At 46.3% G+C, this 18,456-nt stretch overlaps 1 protein-coding gene across 3 annotated transcripts in view; it reads right to left on the reverse strand.

The window, feature by feature from the left end:
• ULK3 (unc-51 like kinase 3) overlaps positions 1-18,110 on the reverse strand; it is a 55,804-nt gene extending 37,694 nt beyond the window's left edge. The window contains exons 1-5 of one of the 3 annotated variants that reach the window (XM_077264045.1): positions 17,688-17,921; positions 2,957-3,097; positions 2,754-2,891; positions 2,210-2,330; positions 1,357-1,461 (exon numbers count right to left, since the gene is read on the reverse strand). In XM_077264045.1, coding sequence (XP_077120160.1) covers positions 1,357-1,461; positions 2,210-2,330; positions 2,754-2,798 — 271 coding nt within the window. In that variant the 5' untranslated portion in view covers positions 2,799-2,891; positions 2,957-3,097; positions 17,688-17,921. Of the gene's footprint in view, positions 1-1,356; positions 1,462-2,209; positions 2,331-2,753; positions 2,892-2,956; positions 3,098-8,248; positions 8,378-17,687 lie in introns of those variants that run through there. The other 2 variants (XM_077264044.1, XM_077264046.1) reach the window with 2 other exon arrangements.
• Between the last annotated feature and the right edge of the window lie 346 nt (positions 18,111-18,456).

Genomic DNA, 18,456 nt, shown 5'->3' on the forward strand with positions numbered 1-18,456 from the left:
AACACTCCATGTGCTCATCTGTTGATGGTGTGAGGAGATCAGTGCCCTTTAAGAGACCCGTCGCCCCTAAAAATCAGCCCAAGCATGGCATCCCACATCGCAGGAGAGGATACGTGGAGGCGACTCTCCACGTGCTCGCCTGTTGTTGGTTCGGGGAAATCGGAGCCTTGAAAGCATCAGTCACCCCTTCGTTCAGGTAAAAATTCTTAAGAATTAAAAACTAAAATTTTTTTTATTTAAAAAAAAGAGTTTTTGGTCTGAATAGCAGACCCGTGTGCCTCCTACGGACACTAAGCAAGAACTGGTTCTCTAGGAGCCAGCAGGAGGGTGTATACTGCAAAGGAGGAGCTAACTTTCTTTGTATTAACTTAGTGTCAGCCTCCAACAGCATACACCCATGGTCTGTGTCCCCCAATGAGGCGAGGGAGGAAAAAGCATGTCACTTAATCAAAATGGCGGCGCCTGCGCATTTTCTCTTATCGGTTAGTGCCTATTATCTTCCTGTGTTTTAAAGGAAAAAAAAAAATCACCTTCAGTATGGAGCCGTCGGGTGCGCCTGCGCATTAGCATCTATCGTGTTCCGCCGCCTTCTTGTTGCTGCAGCCCAAAAAATGTACACTACAACAAAATGGCACAATAGCGTCTCTCGGTAGGAGATAGATGCTACTGGGCCTCCAGCTCCTTGCTGCTGCAGTAAAAAAAAAAATAAATACACTACAACAAAATGGTGCCAGAGGTGGCTCATACGCGAGAGATGCTACTGCGCAAGCACCGCCACCATTTTGTTGTAGTGTACATTTTTTTAGCTGCAGCAATAAGGAGCCGGTAGCGGCACTTGCACAGTAGCACCTATTGGAACACGACAGATGCTAATGCGCAGGCGCACCTGACGGCACCATAATGATGGTGATTTTTTTTCCTTTCAAGCACAGGAAGATAATGAGCACTAACCGATAAGAGAAAGTGTGAAGGCGTCCCAGGCACCTCCATTTTGATTAAGTGACATGTTTTTTTTTCAAATACACACCTTAGTACATTCATTATGTAAACTAGGGGGCAAGTCAGTGAGGGATCAGTGACCTGTCAGCAGTCTGCATTATGAATAGCTAATCAGAGCACCACGTACATGAACCCCACCTTAGGGCACGAGAATCTCATTAACAAACTGAAAATAAAGATTAAACAACGACCACAAGACGGATTTCATCACCAAGGTATCATTGTAATCAGGCGCCAACCTGACACTGTAGGTTACTGTGCATAATCCTGCTGACAGGTTCCCTTTAACAAGTCACATTCTTTCTTCCATAACTTCTGCCATGGAGTGAGGGTTGGGTGAAGAAGGACCACACTCACCGGCAAGCTTAAGGTGGGGCCGATCAAGGCTGCTAAGCAGAATATTTTGAGGCTTCAGGTCCAAGTGGGATATATTTTTTTCATACAGAAACTTCAAAGCACTTGCTGAAAATAAGGGAACAAAAGATAATTATGTTGATATGCTATGCCGTCCGTACTGCTGCACACCTATAGTTATCATAGAAATCAGTCCAGTCTTCCTCCAGATTGCTACATGTCAGGTTTCCTACCAACTTCAAGTTCACAATACAAAAGTTGGATCAAAAACTCCCCTAACATCTATTGGCTCCAACTCAGTCCCCACTTCACTTCGCTTATACAAAGATATAATCTGCCACAAGTCTGGAAGGAAGCAGATACCCAGGGATAGGGAAAGGCCACTGCGGACCTGCACTTAATGGCGAGTCTCCTACATACAGAAGACTCAATGTAGCCAACAGAAGTATACTAGAAGATTGTGCGTAATGCGGCTGTATAATATAAGAGTTTGCGTACCTTGAGAACTGCGTATTACAAATAGATTAAAGGGGTTTCCCAGCAATCACAACTGATCATGCTATTACGGATCACTAAAACAAGAGTCCTGTGCCCCTGTTCTCATGGAGAAGCAGTCGCATGTGTAGACAATTAGGCAGTGGGATGCATGCGCAACTTACACCACGGACACAGGACTACTATTCTTTTGATTGGTGGCATGGGGGAGAGGTTGTGATTATGGCACATCCCAATAAACTAAAATCTGAATAGCTGATGTGAGCAAAATCATTGTGCTTGTTGCCCTACTTTTCTCTTATATTTTAGGAAGGCACAAGAGATGTCAGTAAACAGGAGCCACATGATCAAAATTACCCACCTAGTTGTTGAAGGAAAATCTGAGTAACCTTCTCTGGTAGAATACGACGGGTTCTGATAAATCGAGAAAGGTCTCCACCAGCACAGTACTCTGTGATCAGGAATATGTGATCTCGGTCCCACTGTGACACAGCAATCCATCCAGCAAGTGCAAGAAGATGAAATCAAGAGAAGATATGAAGAACAAGGAACAAGGGCAGATCTGATCAGCTCTCTTCAATACATACAAATGTACCAGTAGTGATACAACAAGTTTTTCTTCTAATTATTTTAAAAGTTTGCCACATTAGGACAACCTTTTGAATGTTTCAGACATCATAATAAGAGAGGTCCCACATCTGGACCACCACTCTATATACCGAGATATGAGGTCAATGAGCATGTCTTATTTTTAGGAATCAACGTGGCCATATACAAGTGGACATCCATATATCTGACTGGATGATGTAGAAAATTCCACTACTCTTGCAGCATATGGCTGCCACGGCATCCTCTAGTTGTGAAAAGCTAATCAATGGTTGTCTTTTCTTTATAAAATGGATTACCTTTGGATAAGTCCTGTAAAGGGAACCTGTCATGTCCAGAAACATTAACTGTAGGTAAAAAGTGTTTCCTGATAGGACAGGTTCTGTTTAAAGAATCCAATTTCTATCTCTAGTTGTTCCTAGGTAGGTCAATATTCCCTAGAAGAATGTGAGAACCATTGTAAGTGACTAGTGGAAAGCCATGAGACACAGCTGTAACTGACCTGGAAGTCCTTCAGCTCCAGGATATGAGGATGATGGACCGTTTTCAGGATCTCAATTTCGGTCAGTAGGTTCTCCACGGACACTTTATTCAGGCTTTTCTTGCTGACACACTTAATGGCCACTACTTCACGTGTGTTGTGCTGACAATGGAGGGAAGGAAGGCATAAAAGGTGCATGTTAGGGAAGGCAGCAAGACTAGAGTCCCAGTTGTGTCCACATAGAAGTCTATGTATACTGTGCGCAAGGACATACGGGGGGAGAATAAAGGAATGCAAGGGAAAAAGCACAACTGTCAGCCACTGCTAGTAATGGGAAATCAGTTCAAATTTTTTACAAGCCACTTTCTCCTTGTATTTGTTTTCTGCTATTATAGAAGTACAGTATATACATATACAGTATATGAGAGAAAGAAAGGTGAGAGAAACAAGTATATAAATAATACGTGTTCCACAAGAGTAATCCAACGCAACCTCTGCACCCAGAAAACTCTTCAGGGTCATGCTGAACAAGGCAATATGTCACTCTGTTCTGGGGGTGCTCGGATAATACATTACTCCACATATAACATAAAATAACCCGGCACTCTCTTGTGCAAGGAGAAGGATATAGTTCTATAATCCAGTACCTGCAACATTTCGTCTGACACCCAGACCCTCACCAGATGGTTTGCCACTAGGTGGGCCGTACAAACGATGGAATGGAAAGCAGCGCAATACAGACAGGGCAACGGTACAGAAGATGTGCTGTCCACCTTGGAGGGGTACGTTAAAGAATCATTCCCTCTTTATCTTAAAGACTTCGAAAAACAGCAGCTTTACATTAAAACTATGGTACTCACAATGAACACCACCATTGGCGCTTATGAAAATGTACCCCACCTGGCAGGGGTGGGATTCAAATTTTTAACAACAGGTCCTCTAAGTCGCCGGAATTTTGGCCACGCCCATTTTCAATAACCCCGCCCATACTAATAAGCCACGCCCAGTGGCACGATTCATATTTTTGGGAGCAGTTTGTCTCCCTTAATGACAAGAATACGTTATGTATGCATGGGTGGCTCAGGCACTGGCTCATCTCCCATCCCCCCCCCCCCGTATGCGTGGCCCATCGCCGGCGCGGCTCCCCAGTCCCATCTTGTATCATGGCTCCCCGTCCACCGCGGACCTCCTACATGCTCGCCGCCGGCTCCCTTCATCCTCCCTGGCTGCCTGCCTGGAATGATTCATGATTCATCCTGCCGCCCCCCCCCCCATGCGTGGCTCATCGCCGGCTCCCCGACGCTCCCAGTCCCATCTTGTATCATTCATGGGCATGGCTCCCCGTCCTGGCCGTCCACCGCAGACCTCCTCCTCCCCGCCGGCTCCCCCGTCCTCCCTGGCTGGAATGATTCATACTCACCTGAGTCACCTCACAGGCTCACACACCGCGTAGCAGAGGAACGGAATCCTCCACCTCGCTCTGTCCCTGCGCAGCACTGCACCGTCCTCCTCGTCCTGTGTGAGCGCCGCGGTCAGGTGGTAACGGTCATTTAAGATGATGAATATTCATGAATATTCATCACCTTAATGAGGCGGCACCATGTGACCGCTCACACAGGGCGAGCTGCAGTCGTGCAGTCGCTGAGAGCTAGTGATGGGCAGTCCGGCTCTTTTTGGTGATCCGGCTCTTTCGGCTCCGCTCACTATAAAGAGCCGGCTCTTTCGGCTCGTGAACCGGCTCTTTTTTAAATAAAACTAGATTTTACTCTGTCATCGTTCCCACTCTTTGCCTGTAAAGTGACAGCCTCATGATACACCTGTGTAAGTATCTAGTGAAGCAGTAAAGACTGTTTTTTAGCGTTGCTGTTTCGGCAGATTGTTGGCTCTTGTGAACAGAGCCCGCGCTACTTGGTTGTAGTCCTAAGGCCGGGTTCACACTGCGTTAGCAGCAGCCCGCTCAGCACATATGCTAACTGGCTGCTGTTAACGCAAGTGCCGACGTTACATCGCGCTAGCGCAGATAGAGCATCTTCTAGCTCTATCTGCGCTAGCAGTGACGGACCCGGAAACGCTGCAGCCCGCGGCTCCGGGTCCGTCACTCAATGATGGCATATCCCTAGCGCTCGCCCATTGTGGGTGTGCGCTACTGATGCGTCCGACAATGGAGTCAATGGTGGCCGTAACGGACTGCGTTACACCGCGTTTATGCCGCTGTGTAACGTAGTCCGTCTAACAGACGCCACTAACGCAATGTGAACCCAGCCTAACCTGTATTACTTTGTAATATGCGCCGTTTTTTGTACACGTCCTTTCTGAATTAGTAAGTGCTGTGCTATATGTTGGTGCTGTATAAGATTGTAATTCATAAAAATAAAGGCATGCTGCAAGCACTGTGCTAAGGCTACTTTCACACTAGTGTCGGTACGGGGCCATCGCTATGCGTCGGCCCGATGTACTGACGCACGTTGTGAAAGAAATGAACAACGTGGGCAGCGGATGCAGTTTTTCAATGCATCCGTTGCCCATTGTAAGGTCTGGGGAGGAGGGGGCGCAGTCGAAAATGGCAGATGTGACGCACAAAAAGAGTTACATGGAACTTTTTTTGTGCCGACGGTCCACCAAAACACAACGCATCCGTCGCACGATGGATGCGACGTGTGGCCTTACATCGCAATGCGTCGCTAATAAAAGTCTATGGAGAAAAAACGCATCGTGCAGATAATTCTGCAGGATGCGTTTTTTCTCCAAAACAACGCATTGCGACGTACACCAAACAACGCTAGTGTGAAAGTAGCCTTACACGCACACTGTATACACACACTGTACACACACTACACACACTCAATGATGGCATATCCCTAGCGCTCGCCCATTGTGGGTGTGCGCTACTGATGCGTCCGACAATGGAGTCAATGGTGGCCGTAACGGACTGCGTTACACCGCGTTTATGCCGCTGTGTAACGTAGTCCGTCTAACAGACGCCACTAACGCAATGTGAACCCAGCCTAACCTGTATTACTTTGTAATATGCGCCGTTTTTTGTACACGTCCTTTCTGAATTAGTAAGTGCTGTGCTATATGTTGGTGCTGTATAAGATTGTAATTCATAAAAATAAAGGCATGCTGCAAGCACTGTGCTAAGGCTACTTTCACACTAGTGTCGGTACGGGGCCATCGCTATGCGTCGGCCCGATGTACTGACGCACGTTGTGAAAGAAATGAACAACGTGGGCAGCGGATGCAGTTTTTCAATGCATCCGTTGCCCATTGTAAGGTCTGGGGAGGAGGGGGCGCAGTCGAAAATGGCAGATGTGACGCACAAAAAGAGTTACATGGAACTTTTTTTGTGCCGACGGTCCACCAAAACACAACGCATCCGTCGCACGATGGATGCGACGTGTGGCCTTACATCGCAATGCGTCGCTAATAAAAGTCTATGGAGAAAAAACGCATCGTGCAGATAATTCTGCAGGATGCGTTTTTTCTCCAAAACAACGCATTGCGACGTACACCAAACAACGCTAGTGTGAAAGTAGCCTTACACGCACACTGTATACACACACTGTACACACACTACACACACATACACTGTGTACATACGCAATGTATACACTGTACACACACAAACACACACACACACGCTGTGCAAAGCATACGGAATAGTAAAATCAGTTTATTTCAACACAACGTGGAACAGAAATGTATAATTGCTACTATACCATCAACTCCTGCTGGTGGTGTACAGCACTACAAATCCCAGCAAGTCAAACAGAATATGGCACTGCAACCCTAGTTACATACCAACTTTATTAACAGTTAAGTTACAGTAAATATGATTGAGGTAGTATTACAGATAGAACAAGTTTAAAGAGATTGTCCATGACTAACATTGATGGCCTGGCCTTAGGGTACCGTTACGTTACACTAAATGATTTACCAACGATCACGACCAGCGATACGACCTGGCCGTGATCGTTGGTAAGTCGTTGTATGGTCGCTGGGGAGCTGTCACACAGACAGCTCTCCAGCGACCAACAATGCCGAAGTCCCCAGGTAACCAGGGTAAACATCGGGTTACTAAGCGCAGGGCTGCGGTTAGTAACCCGATGTTTACCCTGGTTACCATTGTAAATGTAAAATAAAACAAATACTACATACTTACATTCTGATGTCTGTCATGTCCCCCGCCGGCGGCTTCCCGCATTGACTGTCAGTGCCGGCCGTAAAGCACAGCACAGCAGTGACGTCACCGCTGTGCTCTGCTTTTACTTTATGGCCGGCGCTCACAGTCAGTGTGGGAAGCAGACACCGGGGGACGTGACAGACATCAGAAGGTGAGTGTTTTGTTTTTTTTTTACATTTACAATGGCAACCAGGGTAAACATTGGGTTACTAAGCGCGGCCCTGCGCTTAGTAACCCGATGTTTACCCTGGTTACAAGCGAACACATCGCTGGATCGGTGTCACACATGCCGATCCAGCGATGACAGCGGGAGATCCAGCGATGAAAGAAAGTTTCAAACGATCTGCTACGACGTACGATTCTGATCGGTCCCTGATCGCTGCTGCGTGTCAGACACTGCGATATCGTATGGATATCGCTGGAACGTCACGGATCGTGCCGTCGTAGCGACCAAAGTGCCACTGTGAGACGGTACCCTTACTGTAGGTGATCAATGTGGCGAGACGCTGCAGAGAAGCGAGTGCAGCCCCAGCCTCCTGTGATGCCACGTGTGAGACCACCTCAAATGAAACCGTGCACTCTGAACTACGCAAAACAAATCCCCCAAACTATACGGTGGAATTGCTTCCCCACCTTCATTTTACCTCACTGTGAACTTTTTTTTTCCTGGTTTTTCAGGACATTATATGGTAAAATGGGCTCATTCAGAACTAAAACTTGTCCTGCAAAAAAGAAAAACAAAACCCCAAGCCCTTACAAAGGCTCCTGAAAGGTGTGGCAGAAAAAGAACAATAGCTGCAACATGAAGGGGTTAATCACCATGATTTGCAGATATTTTGGGTGCATTAAAAAGGTTGCAAAAGTGTAAAGACAAGAAGAGCTGCAGAGTGTCAGATAATTGGAGATGGCACAGAACTGCAGCCGTTATTAGAGGGAGCTGATAGTAACAGCATGGCCACCTCTCCAGCACAAGCCTGGCCTGACGGGAGGCTACAGGCTGCACAGCTGCGGTACTTGTGTGAGGGGAATGCCCGGGTGCTGAGGGGAACAATACAGCGACACTTCAACCGCACCGGCTGTGCCTTCCTAGGGAGTGGGGACTGATTTTGTGATCACATCACTGGACTCACCGGCATTTCTTTACACTCCACAGACTCACATCTCCCTCTCTCCTGTCTGCTCCTCCCACATGAGTCACAGTCACACTCACTGAGCTCGCTGAATCTGATAGGCTGCAGGTGCCAGACAAGGAAGGAAAAAAAAAAAAGAGTCGGTTCACTCACGCTGCAGAGCCGGCTCCCGGAACGCTGGCAGATAGAAATTTTAGTAAACGGCTGCCCCGTACCGGGTCGTACCGGCTGAATCCCACCCCTGCCACCTGGGTTTATAATTACGGAGTGCCTATCAACATGAAATTTGGGGAAAATAACCTGGAGATTTAGAATACTTACAATAGCATCTACTTTATGGAAATTTCCCAATAACATTTATTTTTATCACATTAAGGCCTCATCCGAATTATGGATTTGTGTTTGGACTCCTACTCTGGTACGGATGAACTCCTGCCAGGTGACACACAGAGGTGATGTCATGGCTGCTGGTCCATCTCACACAAATGGAAAGACACATGCCATCTCTTTCGGCAGCTCGTGAGCAAAAACAAAATTAAATCTTAAACTATCATCATAATTACTGTATTACTGTATTTTCTGGTGTATAAGACTACTTTTTAACCCCTGAAAATCTTCTTAAAAGTCGGGGGTCGTCTTATACGCCGGGTGCCGTCTTGTACGCCGAGTGCAGACACCAATGTGTATATGGTGGGTGGGGGGAGTGGTCCCGATGACTAAGAGGGGGCGTCTCACAGGAAAGTGTGAGTGGAGTATCCCCCATTACCTCATTGTAGCTGCAGCATGGGGTCTCTGTGCTGGGGAGAGGCGGCAGCTGCTGCTCCTCTTTGTGCCGCATGGGTGCTGTGCTGTGGGGCGGTGGCCGCCGCCGCTCCCCAGCACCCCACACTGCAGCTACAATGAGGTAATGGGGGATACTCCACTCACACTTTCCTGTGAGATGCCCCCTCTTCGTCATCAGGACCACTCCCCCCCCCCCCCAAAAGGCACATTAGTCACCGGCCCTATAAGACGACATACGGCGTATAAGAAGACCCCCGACTTTTAAGAAGATTTTATATTTTAACTGGAAAAGTTGGGGGGTCGTCTTATACGCCCAGTCGTCTTATATGCCGGAAAATACGGGTAGATTTGCTTTATAACCCACAGCAATCTTCTGGTTTAAACAATAGTAAGCATGTCGTGCTGCGGATCACGTACAGATGGCAGTGGAGCGCCTTCAGGCCACCTGATAAGGCAGGTCTGAGGTGTCTCCTCGGCGGCTGCATTTTGCCTCCTCCCGTAATGGTTGCGGACACAGTATGGGGAGTGAAGGGGATGGAGTTAGACACATTATCAGGAGAGGGGGGGCTGAGTATGAAGAAATAGAATGAGGGGGGAATGGATGTGGACACAGTATTGGGAGCGAGGGGTAGTGTATGATAAAACAGTATGAGGGGGTAAGGCGTGCGGACACTTATGGGTAGTGAGGGGGTGTAGTTTCGAAAATAGTAAAGGGATGGGTGTGGACAGTATGAGGAGCCAGGTGGGTATAGGTGTGAACATAGTAAGGGAAGTGAGGGGGACTGTATGAGGAAACAGTATGAGGGGTTAAAGGGTGTGGACACAGTATGGGGAGCAAGGGGTGGGGATGTATGAGGAAACAGTATGAGAGGGTGGATGGGATGGATGCAGACAGTATGGGGTGGATGTATAAGGAAAGTATGAGGGGGAATGGATGTGGACAGTATGGGGAGAGAAATTTGAGGACATAGTATGAGGAGTGGGGGGATGGCTGCAACCACAGTAGGGGTTAGCGAAGGGGATTGTATGAGGAAACAGTACAGCATGAGGGCGGATAATGGGTGCGAACACAGTAAGGGGAGAAAGGATAGTGTATGAGGAAACAGTATGATAAGGTAATGGGTGTGGACACAGTATGGAGAGCGAGGGATGGGGATGTATGAAAAAAACAGTATGAGGGAGGGGATGGGAGCGGACACAGTATGGGGAGCAAGGGGGGATGGGTGCAGATACAGTATGGGGAGCGAGGGAGATTAGATGGGTGCGGTCACAGTATGGGGAGCGGAGGGGAAATGTGTGAGACTACTGAGGGGAACAGTGAGAGGAGATAGTATTGGGGGAGTAAATCATGATGGGGCACAGAATAGAAACTGGGTAGTGTGGGAGGCGGTACAGATAGGGGGCAGTATGGGGGGACAGCATGCAAAGGAGAGGGATTGTGATGAGGAAGCATAGTATAGAGAACGGGCAGTATAAGGGGACACATTGTGTGAGAACAGTGTGAAGAGGGGGACCAGTAAGGAAAGGAGAGGACAGTGTGGGGGTCATATTTTGTGCAGGGGTTTTTTTGGGAAAAAATGTGGTCAATTTAAGGACCGCTATGGCTCAATAAAAGTGGTTCAATAAAAGATTTACCACTAATCTATTGCAGTGTGCTCTATAGCCATAGCGGTCCTTAAATTGACCACATTCAAAAAAAAAAAAAAAAAAAGTTTACATTCCCCTTGATGGATTGTGGCTGGAGCAGCTTGGGGCCATAGAGCTCATCTCCAGACAACAGGACCTGAAGTGAAGTCACATCCTGTGAAGTTGCATCACGTGACTGGATCTTGGGCCCACGTGACCAGACCAGGAAGCACAGCACAGGAGCAGTCTCAGAGCAACAGAGGATTGCACGGAGAGGTCCGCTACCGGAGTTGTGCAGGGGCGCACAACCCTTCCAGGTGTGAGGCTAATCCCCCCACCTTCCATTGCAACATCCCAAACAAACCACCTGGTGCTTCTCATGCTGCACTCTTCCATGTTTATTGTCTTATATTTTGTGCAGGGAACACAGTCAGATGCAATTATTTATTCAGGCACACAGAGTAGGGAAGATATTTTTATCCATGAGCATTATAATCACGCTATTTTTAAGGGCATCATGTGAGGATGTGCTGCAGAAGAATGGAGAAGATGGAAGTCTGCAGAGATGAGCTTTGGATGTGAACAGTTATTATGGCATCTGGACAAGATGAAGAAAAGAAGAGAATAATTCCAATCAGAGATGGCATCATCTAGAAGGTACCTAGATGTAAATGTTTATTTGTAAGACTGACTAATTGTCATCAGTACTGTGGTTCTAGTATGGTCCGCAGTCTGAGGATGACCGATAGCAACAAGACCCACCATCTCTTTACCATTGTTAAGGACATACTTTGAGTTGTACGTTCACGCGATACAAATGTATAATGGTCTGACCCGACATTACAATTAATGTTTCCATACGTCGTAGAAAGAAAGAAGGACCTGGACTAGTTGAAGCGCAGTCGGCGCGAAACGGCCATCGTCCACCGTCACCACCCTGCACCCTCGCCTCTACCTGCCGTCTCAGGCTAATGTCCTCAACCCATAAATGGGAAAATAAAGGACTTTGACTGCAACACTACTTGGTGAGTGCCACATCCTTCTCTCTTTCTACGACGTATGGAAATATCAATTGTTATATGATGTTGAGCACCACGTTACAGTAGCTAAAATACGACCATTAACAAACAGCTATACGGATTGTATCTTTGATAAATATAAATTGCCATTCGACCTGGTGCCATTCTGCTTGCTTTCTCGTTAAAAAATACAATTAATGTACCATGAACTGATGGTGGTTCTGGTGATGTATTCATGTACTGATCATTGGGTCAGGTGATTTATTCATTTAATGATGGTGGTTCTGATGCTGAATTCATGTACGAATTGTGGTCCTAGTGATGTATTAACGCACAAAGGGTATTTCTGGAGATTAATGTAATTTAATGAATGTAACTAATGTAATAATGGTGGTGCTGATGAAGTATTCATGACCTGATGGGGGTTCTAGTTATCTACTTCTGTACTGGTGATGAATTTATGTACTGTGGGAGATTCTGATGCTGTGTTCCTCGTGATGTATTCTTGTGCTGTTGTCGGTTCTGATCCTGAACAAATGTCACAATATGTAACTTGTAAGATTACGTGATATATGTCTAAGTTACCAAAGTGCTGTTTTGTCTGACAAGTTAAGGGTTACTATGTTTTTATGTTAGGAGCATTAAAGGGGTTGTCCAAGTATGTGATGAAAATCTGCAGTTACTCTATGTGACTGCAGACTTACGAATTCTCACAATGCGCACTGCAAAATGTCAGGATTCTCTGGTGTCGGCAGTGAAAGCAGGAGGTCACGAAATCGCAAGTATGCCATTTACAGAAAACACAATAAGCAAATATCCTGCAGTAAATAAACAGCAATAGTGCATGAAAATAATATAGGATGCTCAGCTAACAGAATTTTGATCAAAGAAGTGTAAAAGGCATCCCACCACCGTTCTGAATAGGGTCACCGTGACATGATGGGATTGCTTTTACATTTTTTTTTAATCAAAATGATGTTAATTAAGCACCCTATATTATTTTCAAATTACCTAAAGCAAATTAAGATCCCTTATGAAGACCCCAAATGTGCCAGGTGTTTTTAAAGAGCTTTTGTTTCCGTTAACTTTTAATAATGTGATAATAAGTAAGTTTTATTTGGGGTCTTTATTTGCCTTAGGCAATTTGGTATAAAGTGATAACCCTAAGCTGACCCTGGACAGCTTTTTTCTGGTGCTGTATTATTTTCATGCACTATTGCTAGTTATTTACTGCAGATTATTTGCTTATGTTTTTATCTTGGGTTTTGCTTGTTTAGTGGCCGGTGTGAACACGTGCCCACACGGTGCATGCATACTAACTTACATTCCAGTTCATCTCTTCGGGTTTTATGCCATTTACATACATGCAGTCACATGCCGGCTAGACATAGGTGCCTCACTCAATGAAAATTAAGCAAGGCCGGACATGTCTAGTCAGAATGTGACCGGAAGTTTGCAAATATCATACTTGTGCGGACATGGCCGTCCACTCTTGCCACCAGAAGGGGGGAATCTTAAAAGTGTGCAGTGCTTGTGCTATGAGAATTCAGAAGCCTGCAGTCACATAGAGTGACTGCAGACTTTCATCTCAAACCTGGACAAGCCCTCAAATTATAAAATGAAGCCCTGTAGCCAATCCTAACAGCGTGTAATATCCTCACTGTCAGGATTCAGCTCTGCAGGTTCCAGTAGTCGTCACATGGACACTTCACTCATATGCGACTTTCATACTTATGGTCCTGTGACAACGAGCTTCTCTTCCGGCTTCTCTCAGTTTTTCTCTGAACATTGAGAGAAATATGAAGAGCAGCTCGTCGGCACCTACAGTTAGGTCCATATATATTTGGACAAAGACAACATTTTTCTACTTTTGGTAATAGGCATTACCACAATGAATTTTAAACAAAACAATTCAGATGCAGTTGAAGTTCAGACTTTCAGCTTTCATTTGAGGGTATCCACATTAAAATTGGATGAAGGGTTTAGGAGTTTCAGCTCCTTAACCTGTGCCACCCTGTTTTTAAAGGGACCAAAAATAATTGGACAATTGACTCCAAGGCTATTTCATGGACAGGTGTGGGCAATCCCTTCAATATATAATTCTCAATTAAGCATATAAAAGGCCTGGAGTTGATTTGAGGTGTGGTGCTTGCATTTGGAAGGTTTTGCTGTTAAGTAAACATGTGGTCAAAGGAGCTCTCCATGGAGGTGAAACAAGCCATCCTTAAGCTGCGAAAACAGAAAAAACCCATCCGAGAAATTGCTACATTATTAGGAGTGGCAAAATCTACAGTTTGGTACATCCTAAGAAAGAAAGAAAGCACTGGTGAACTCATCAATGCAAAAAGACCTGGGCGCCCACGTAAGACAACAGTGGGGGATGATCGCAGAATAATCTCCATGGTGAAGAGAAACCCCTTCACAAAAGCCAACCAAGTGAACAACACTCTCCCGGAGGTCGGCGTATCAATATCCAAATCTACCATAAAGAGAAGACTGCATGAAAGTAAATACAGAGGGTTCACTGCACGGTGCAAGCCACTCATAAGCATCAAGAATAAAAAGCCTAGACTGGACTTTGCTAAAAAAAATCTAAAAAAGCCAGCACAGTTCTGGAAGAACATTCTTTGGACAGATGAAACCAAGATCAACCTCTACCAGAATGATGGAAAGAGAAAAGTATGGCGAAGGAGTGGTACAGCTCATGATCCAAAGCATACCACATCATCTGTAAAACACGGCGGAGGCAGTGTGATGGCTTGGGCATGCATGGCTGCCAGTGGCACTGGGTCACTAGTGTTTATTGATGATGTGACACAGGACAGAAGCAGCCAAATGAATTCTGAGGTCTTCAGAGCCATACTGTGTGCTCAGATCCAGCCAAATGCAGCCAAACTGATTGGTCGTCGTTTCATACTACAGATTGACACTGACCCAAAACATAAAGCTAAAGCAACCCAGGAGTTTATTAAAGCAAATAAGTGGAATATTCTTGAATGGTCAAGTCAGTCACCTGATCTCAACCCAATTGAGCATGCATTTCACTTGTTAAAGACTAAACTTCAGACAGAAAGGCCCACAAACAAACAGCAACTGAAAACCACCGCAGTGAAGGCCTGGCAGACCATGAAAAAGGAGGAAACACAGAGTCTGGTGATGTCCATGAGTTCAAGACTTCAGGCAGTCATTGCCAACAAAGGGTTTTCAACCAAGTACTAAAAATGAACATTTCATTAAAAATTATTGAATCTGTCCAATTACTTTTGGTCCCTTTAAAAACAGGGTGGCACCTGTTAAGGAGTTGAAACTCCTAAACCCTTCATCCAATTTTAATGTGGATACCCTCAAATGAAAGCTGAAAGTCTGAACTTCAACTGCATCTGAATTGTTTTGTTTAAAATTCATTGTGGTAATGTCTATAACCAAAATTAGAAAAATGTTGTCTCTGTCCAAATATATATGGACCTAACCGTAAGTGTGCAAATCACATATGACTGAGGAGTCACATGAGGACTTCTCAAACCACACGAGCGGGGCGCCAAACTGAAGTCTTACCCGCTGCCGGAAAACCTGATCAGGCCATGTCCCTTCCAAGAAGCCTCTACTTTGTTTTTTTTTTTAATCTAATGGCTGCCACAAAATAAAACACTTAACCCTCCGTCAGGGGCAACTGATCTGACAGGTGCAGCTCACTTAAGGTACCTTCACACGAAGCGACGCTGCAGCGATAGCGACAACGATGCCGATCGCTGCAGCGTCGCTGTTTGATCGCTGGGGAGCTGTCACACAGACCGCTCTCCAGCGACCAACGATGCCGAGGTCCCCGGGTAACCAGGGTAAACATCGGGTTGCTAAGCGCAGGGCCGCGCTTAGTAACCCGATGTTTACCCTGGTTACCAGCGTAAAAGTAAAAAAAACAAACAGTACATACTCACCTGCGCGTCCCCCAGCGTCTGCTTCCTGACACTGACTGAGCTCTGGCCCTAACAGCATAGCGGTGACGTCACTGCTGTGCTTTCACTTTCACTTTAGGGCCGGCGCTCTGTAAGTGTCAGGAAGCAGACGCTGGGGGACGCGCAGGTGAGCATGTACTGTTTGTTTTTATTACTTTTACGCTGGTAACCAGGGTAAACATCGGGTTACTAAGCGCGGCCCTGCGCTTGGTAACCCGATGTTTACCCTGGTTACCAGTGTAAAACATCGCTGGTATCGTTGCTTTTGCTGTCAAACACAACGATACACGGCGATCGGACGACCAAATAAAGTTCTGGACTTTATTCAGCGACCAGCGACATCACAGCAGGATCCTGATCGCTGCTGCGTGTCAAACTAAACGATATCGCTAGCGAGGACGCTGCAACGTCACGGATCGCTAGCGATATCGTTACAAAGTCGTTTCGTGTGAAGGTACCTTTAGTTTCATTTCTCTATTTTCAGTGGTTTGTCTGGGAAACACCATCCTCCCAGTACCTTCCTAACTTTAAAGGCTGTGTGAAACCTGCGAAGCCTCTTGTGCTGCAGAGCTGCAGGAGATCAGATATCAGTGTTTTGGCTTCTCAGGCTCATTGCCCCTGAATGCGTCACACCTTTGACGGTTAGAATTTGCTGTTTTTATTCATCCCAATTGTTTTTTTAGCTTGTTTTATGAATAGCTAGTGCTAAATTTGTGGATTTGTCATAGAAGGTTTTGTTAGAAATAAGAGTGTGCTTCTCAGGCACATATATACTTCGAGAAAAAAAGGTAGGCCTTATAAACGGGAGTCACCACTTATATAAGCAAATAAATAACACAGCTTTATTAAACATATATGCAGGAAACAAAACACACTAAAAATTCACACGTACTACTTACCTGTCCTGCATGTCATCACGTCCTTTGTGGTATTCATGGTAATTTTCCTTACGGTGATTTATAATATTACCTTAGGGTACTGGCCAGGTAGTTATTATGTACTTATTTATTTTTTGCGCCATTTAGGTGTTATTGTATTTAGTACATGTGAATTATACCCTGTTGTGGGAGGTGCGTTTTTTTGCCTTATTATAGGCTTTGTGTATAGTGGGATATTGTATATCCCTGTGTTTTAAATGTTTTTAGTGTGTTTTGTTTCCTGCATATATGTTTAATAAAGCTGTGTTATTTATTTGCTTATATAAGTGGTGACTCCCGTTTATAAGGCCTGCCTTTTTTTCTCGAAGTATATATGTGGCACGTTTTCAGGCCTTGGTTAGAGTCCCAGTGACTGTGGTGCCCCCATTTGTCTATGGTCTTCTCAGGCACATTGCGCCCTAACACATATTCTCTCTCTTTCTTCAGCTTTTCTTCTGAAATTGCGAGGAGAATATTTGACTTGTCCAATGCCCTTCATGTTGAGCAAGTGCAAAATATACTGCTTGCTGATGAGACAGACCCCTTACAGCTAGAAGATTTAGGGGAAGAAAGTGACATTCAGAAGATGATGTGGAAGAATGTCCAGATGTGTCTGATACAGATCAAGATGGAGAGAGTGAGGAGGATGCTCAAGACATAGAAACATATTACTTTTCTGGTTATTAAACATTTTTTTTACACCTGATTATGTGTATTCTCATTTATTACATTGCTATTATGGTAACTGATCACATTTAGAGCATTGACATTTTTAAAAAAGGAAAATATAGCCAATTTTCTAGCCTGTGCCGGACAGGCGCAATGCCCCTAAACTCGTTATGAAACATATTGCCCCTGACGGAGGGTTAAAATAACAAACGCGTGCTCGGATCTCTGCCATCCTCTGAGGACATGCCCACTGCTGCCAATCACCGGCCACGTACCACACTGACTGGCACCACAGTAGTACATGTTGTGGCCAGTGACTGGCAGCAGCGGTCATGGCATGGCCGGCAGTCCCGCATGCAGTGATGTGTGAGAGCCGCACAGTGTGCACACTCCCCTGCACTATGTAGCTGTATACCCAGGAGCTCTCCCATCATGGCGGGCACACTGCTGCCCATCACCCTCTCCCGGTTACCTTCCTGTAGGCCTTATATACGGTGGCATAGGTGCCGCTGCCCAGCTTATCGGTCAGGATGAAATCATTCAGCCGAGGGGGAGCCCAGCTAGCCATGCTGTGCCATGTACCCTCTGTGTGCAGCTCAGTGCGGTTTACGTGCCCCCCTCACTACGCCCGGCTGCCAGGTGTCCGGGCACCATAGCGGAGACGAGCTGTCATCCTACATTACACTTCCTTATTGATGTCAGGAACAGGAAGCTCCGAGCGTCTCTCGGTAATCAGGGAGAGAGAACTGGCGCCATCTTGTGGTGGAGAGCGGCATGGCGCTGCATTTCTGGCAGGAATCTGCATGTGACACTGACTGTATCACTGGTATCCTGGCACGGCTGCTGTGGGTATGCTCCCCTCTGTGCTGCTGGGGGTAGGGTCCTCCCAGTACGTGCTGCTGGGGGTGGAGTCCTCCTAATGTGGGCTGCTGCTGGTAGGATCCTCCCTGTCCGGGCTGCTCTGGGTAGGGTCCCCTACTCCCCTCTGTGCAAGCTGCTGGGGGTATGCTCCCCTCTGTGCGTGCTGCTGGGGGGGTGGAGTCCTCCTAATGTGGGCTGCTGCCCTCCTAATGTGGGCTGCTGCTGGTAGGATCCTCCCTGTCTGGGCTGCTCTGGGTAGGGTCCTCCCTGTGCGGGTTGCTGGGGGTAGGATCCTCCCTGTCCGAGCTGCTCTGGGTAGGGTCCCCTACTCCCCTCTGTGCAAGCTGCTGGGGGTAGGGTCCTCCCTGTGGGGCCTGCTG

The sequence above is a fragment of the Ranitomeya variabilis genome, chromosome 5 (assembly GCF_051348905.1).
Source record: "Ranitomeya variabilis isolate aRanVar5 chromosome 5, aRanVar5.hap1, whole genome shotgun sequence".
NCBI classification, from domain to species: domain Eukaryota; kingdom Metazoa; phylum Chordata; class Amphibia; order Anura; family Dendrobatidae; genus Ranitomeya; species Ranitomeya variabilis.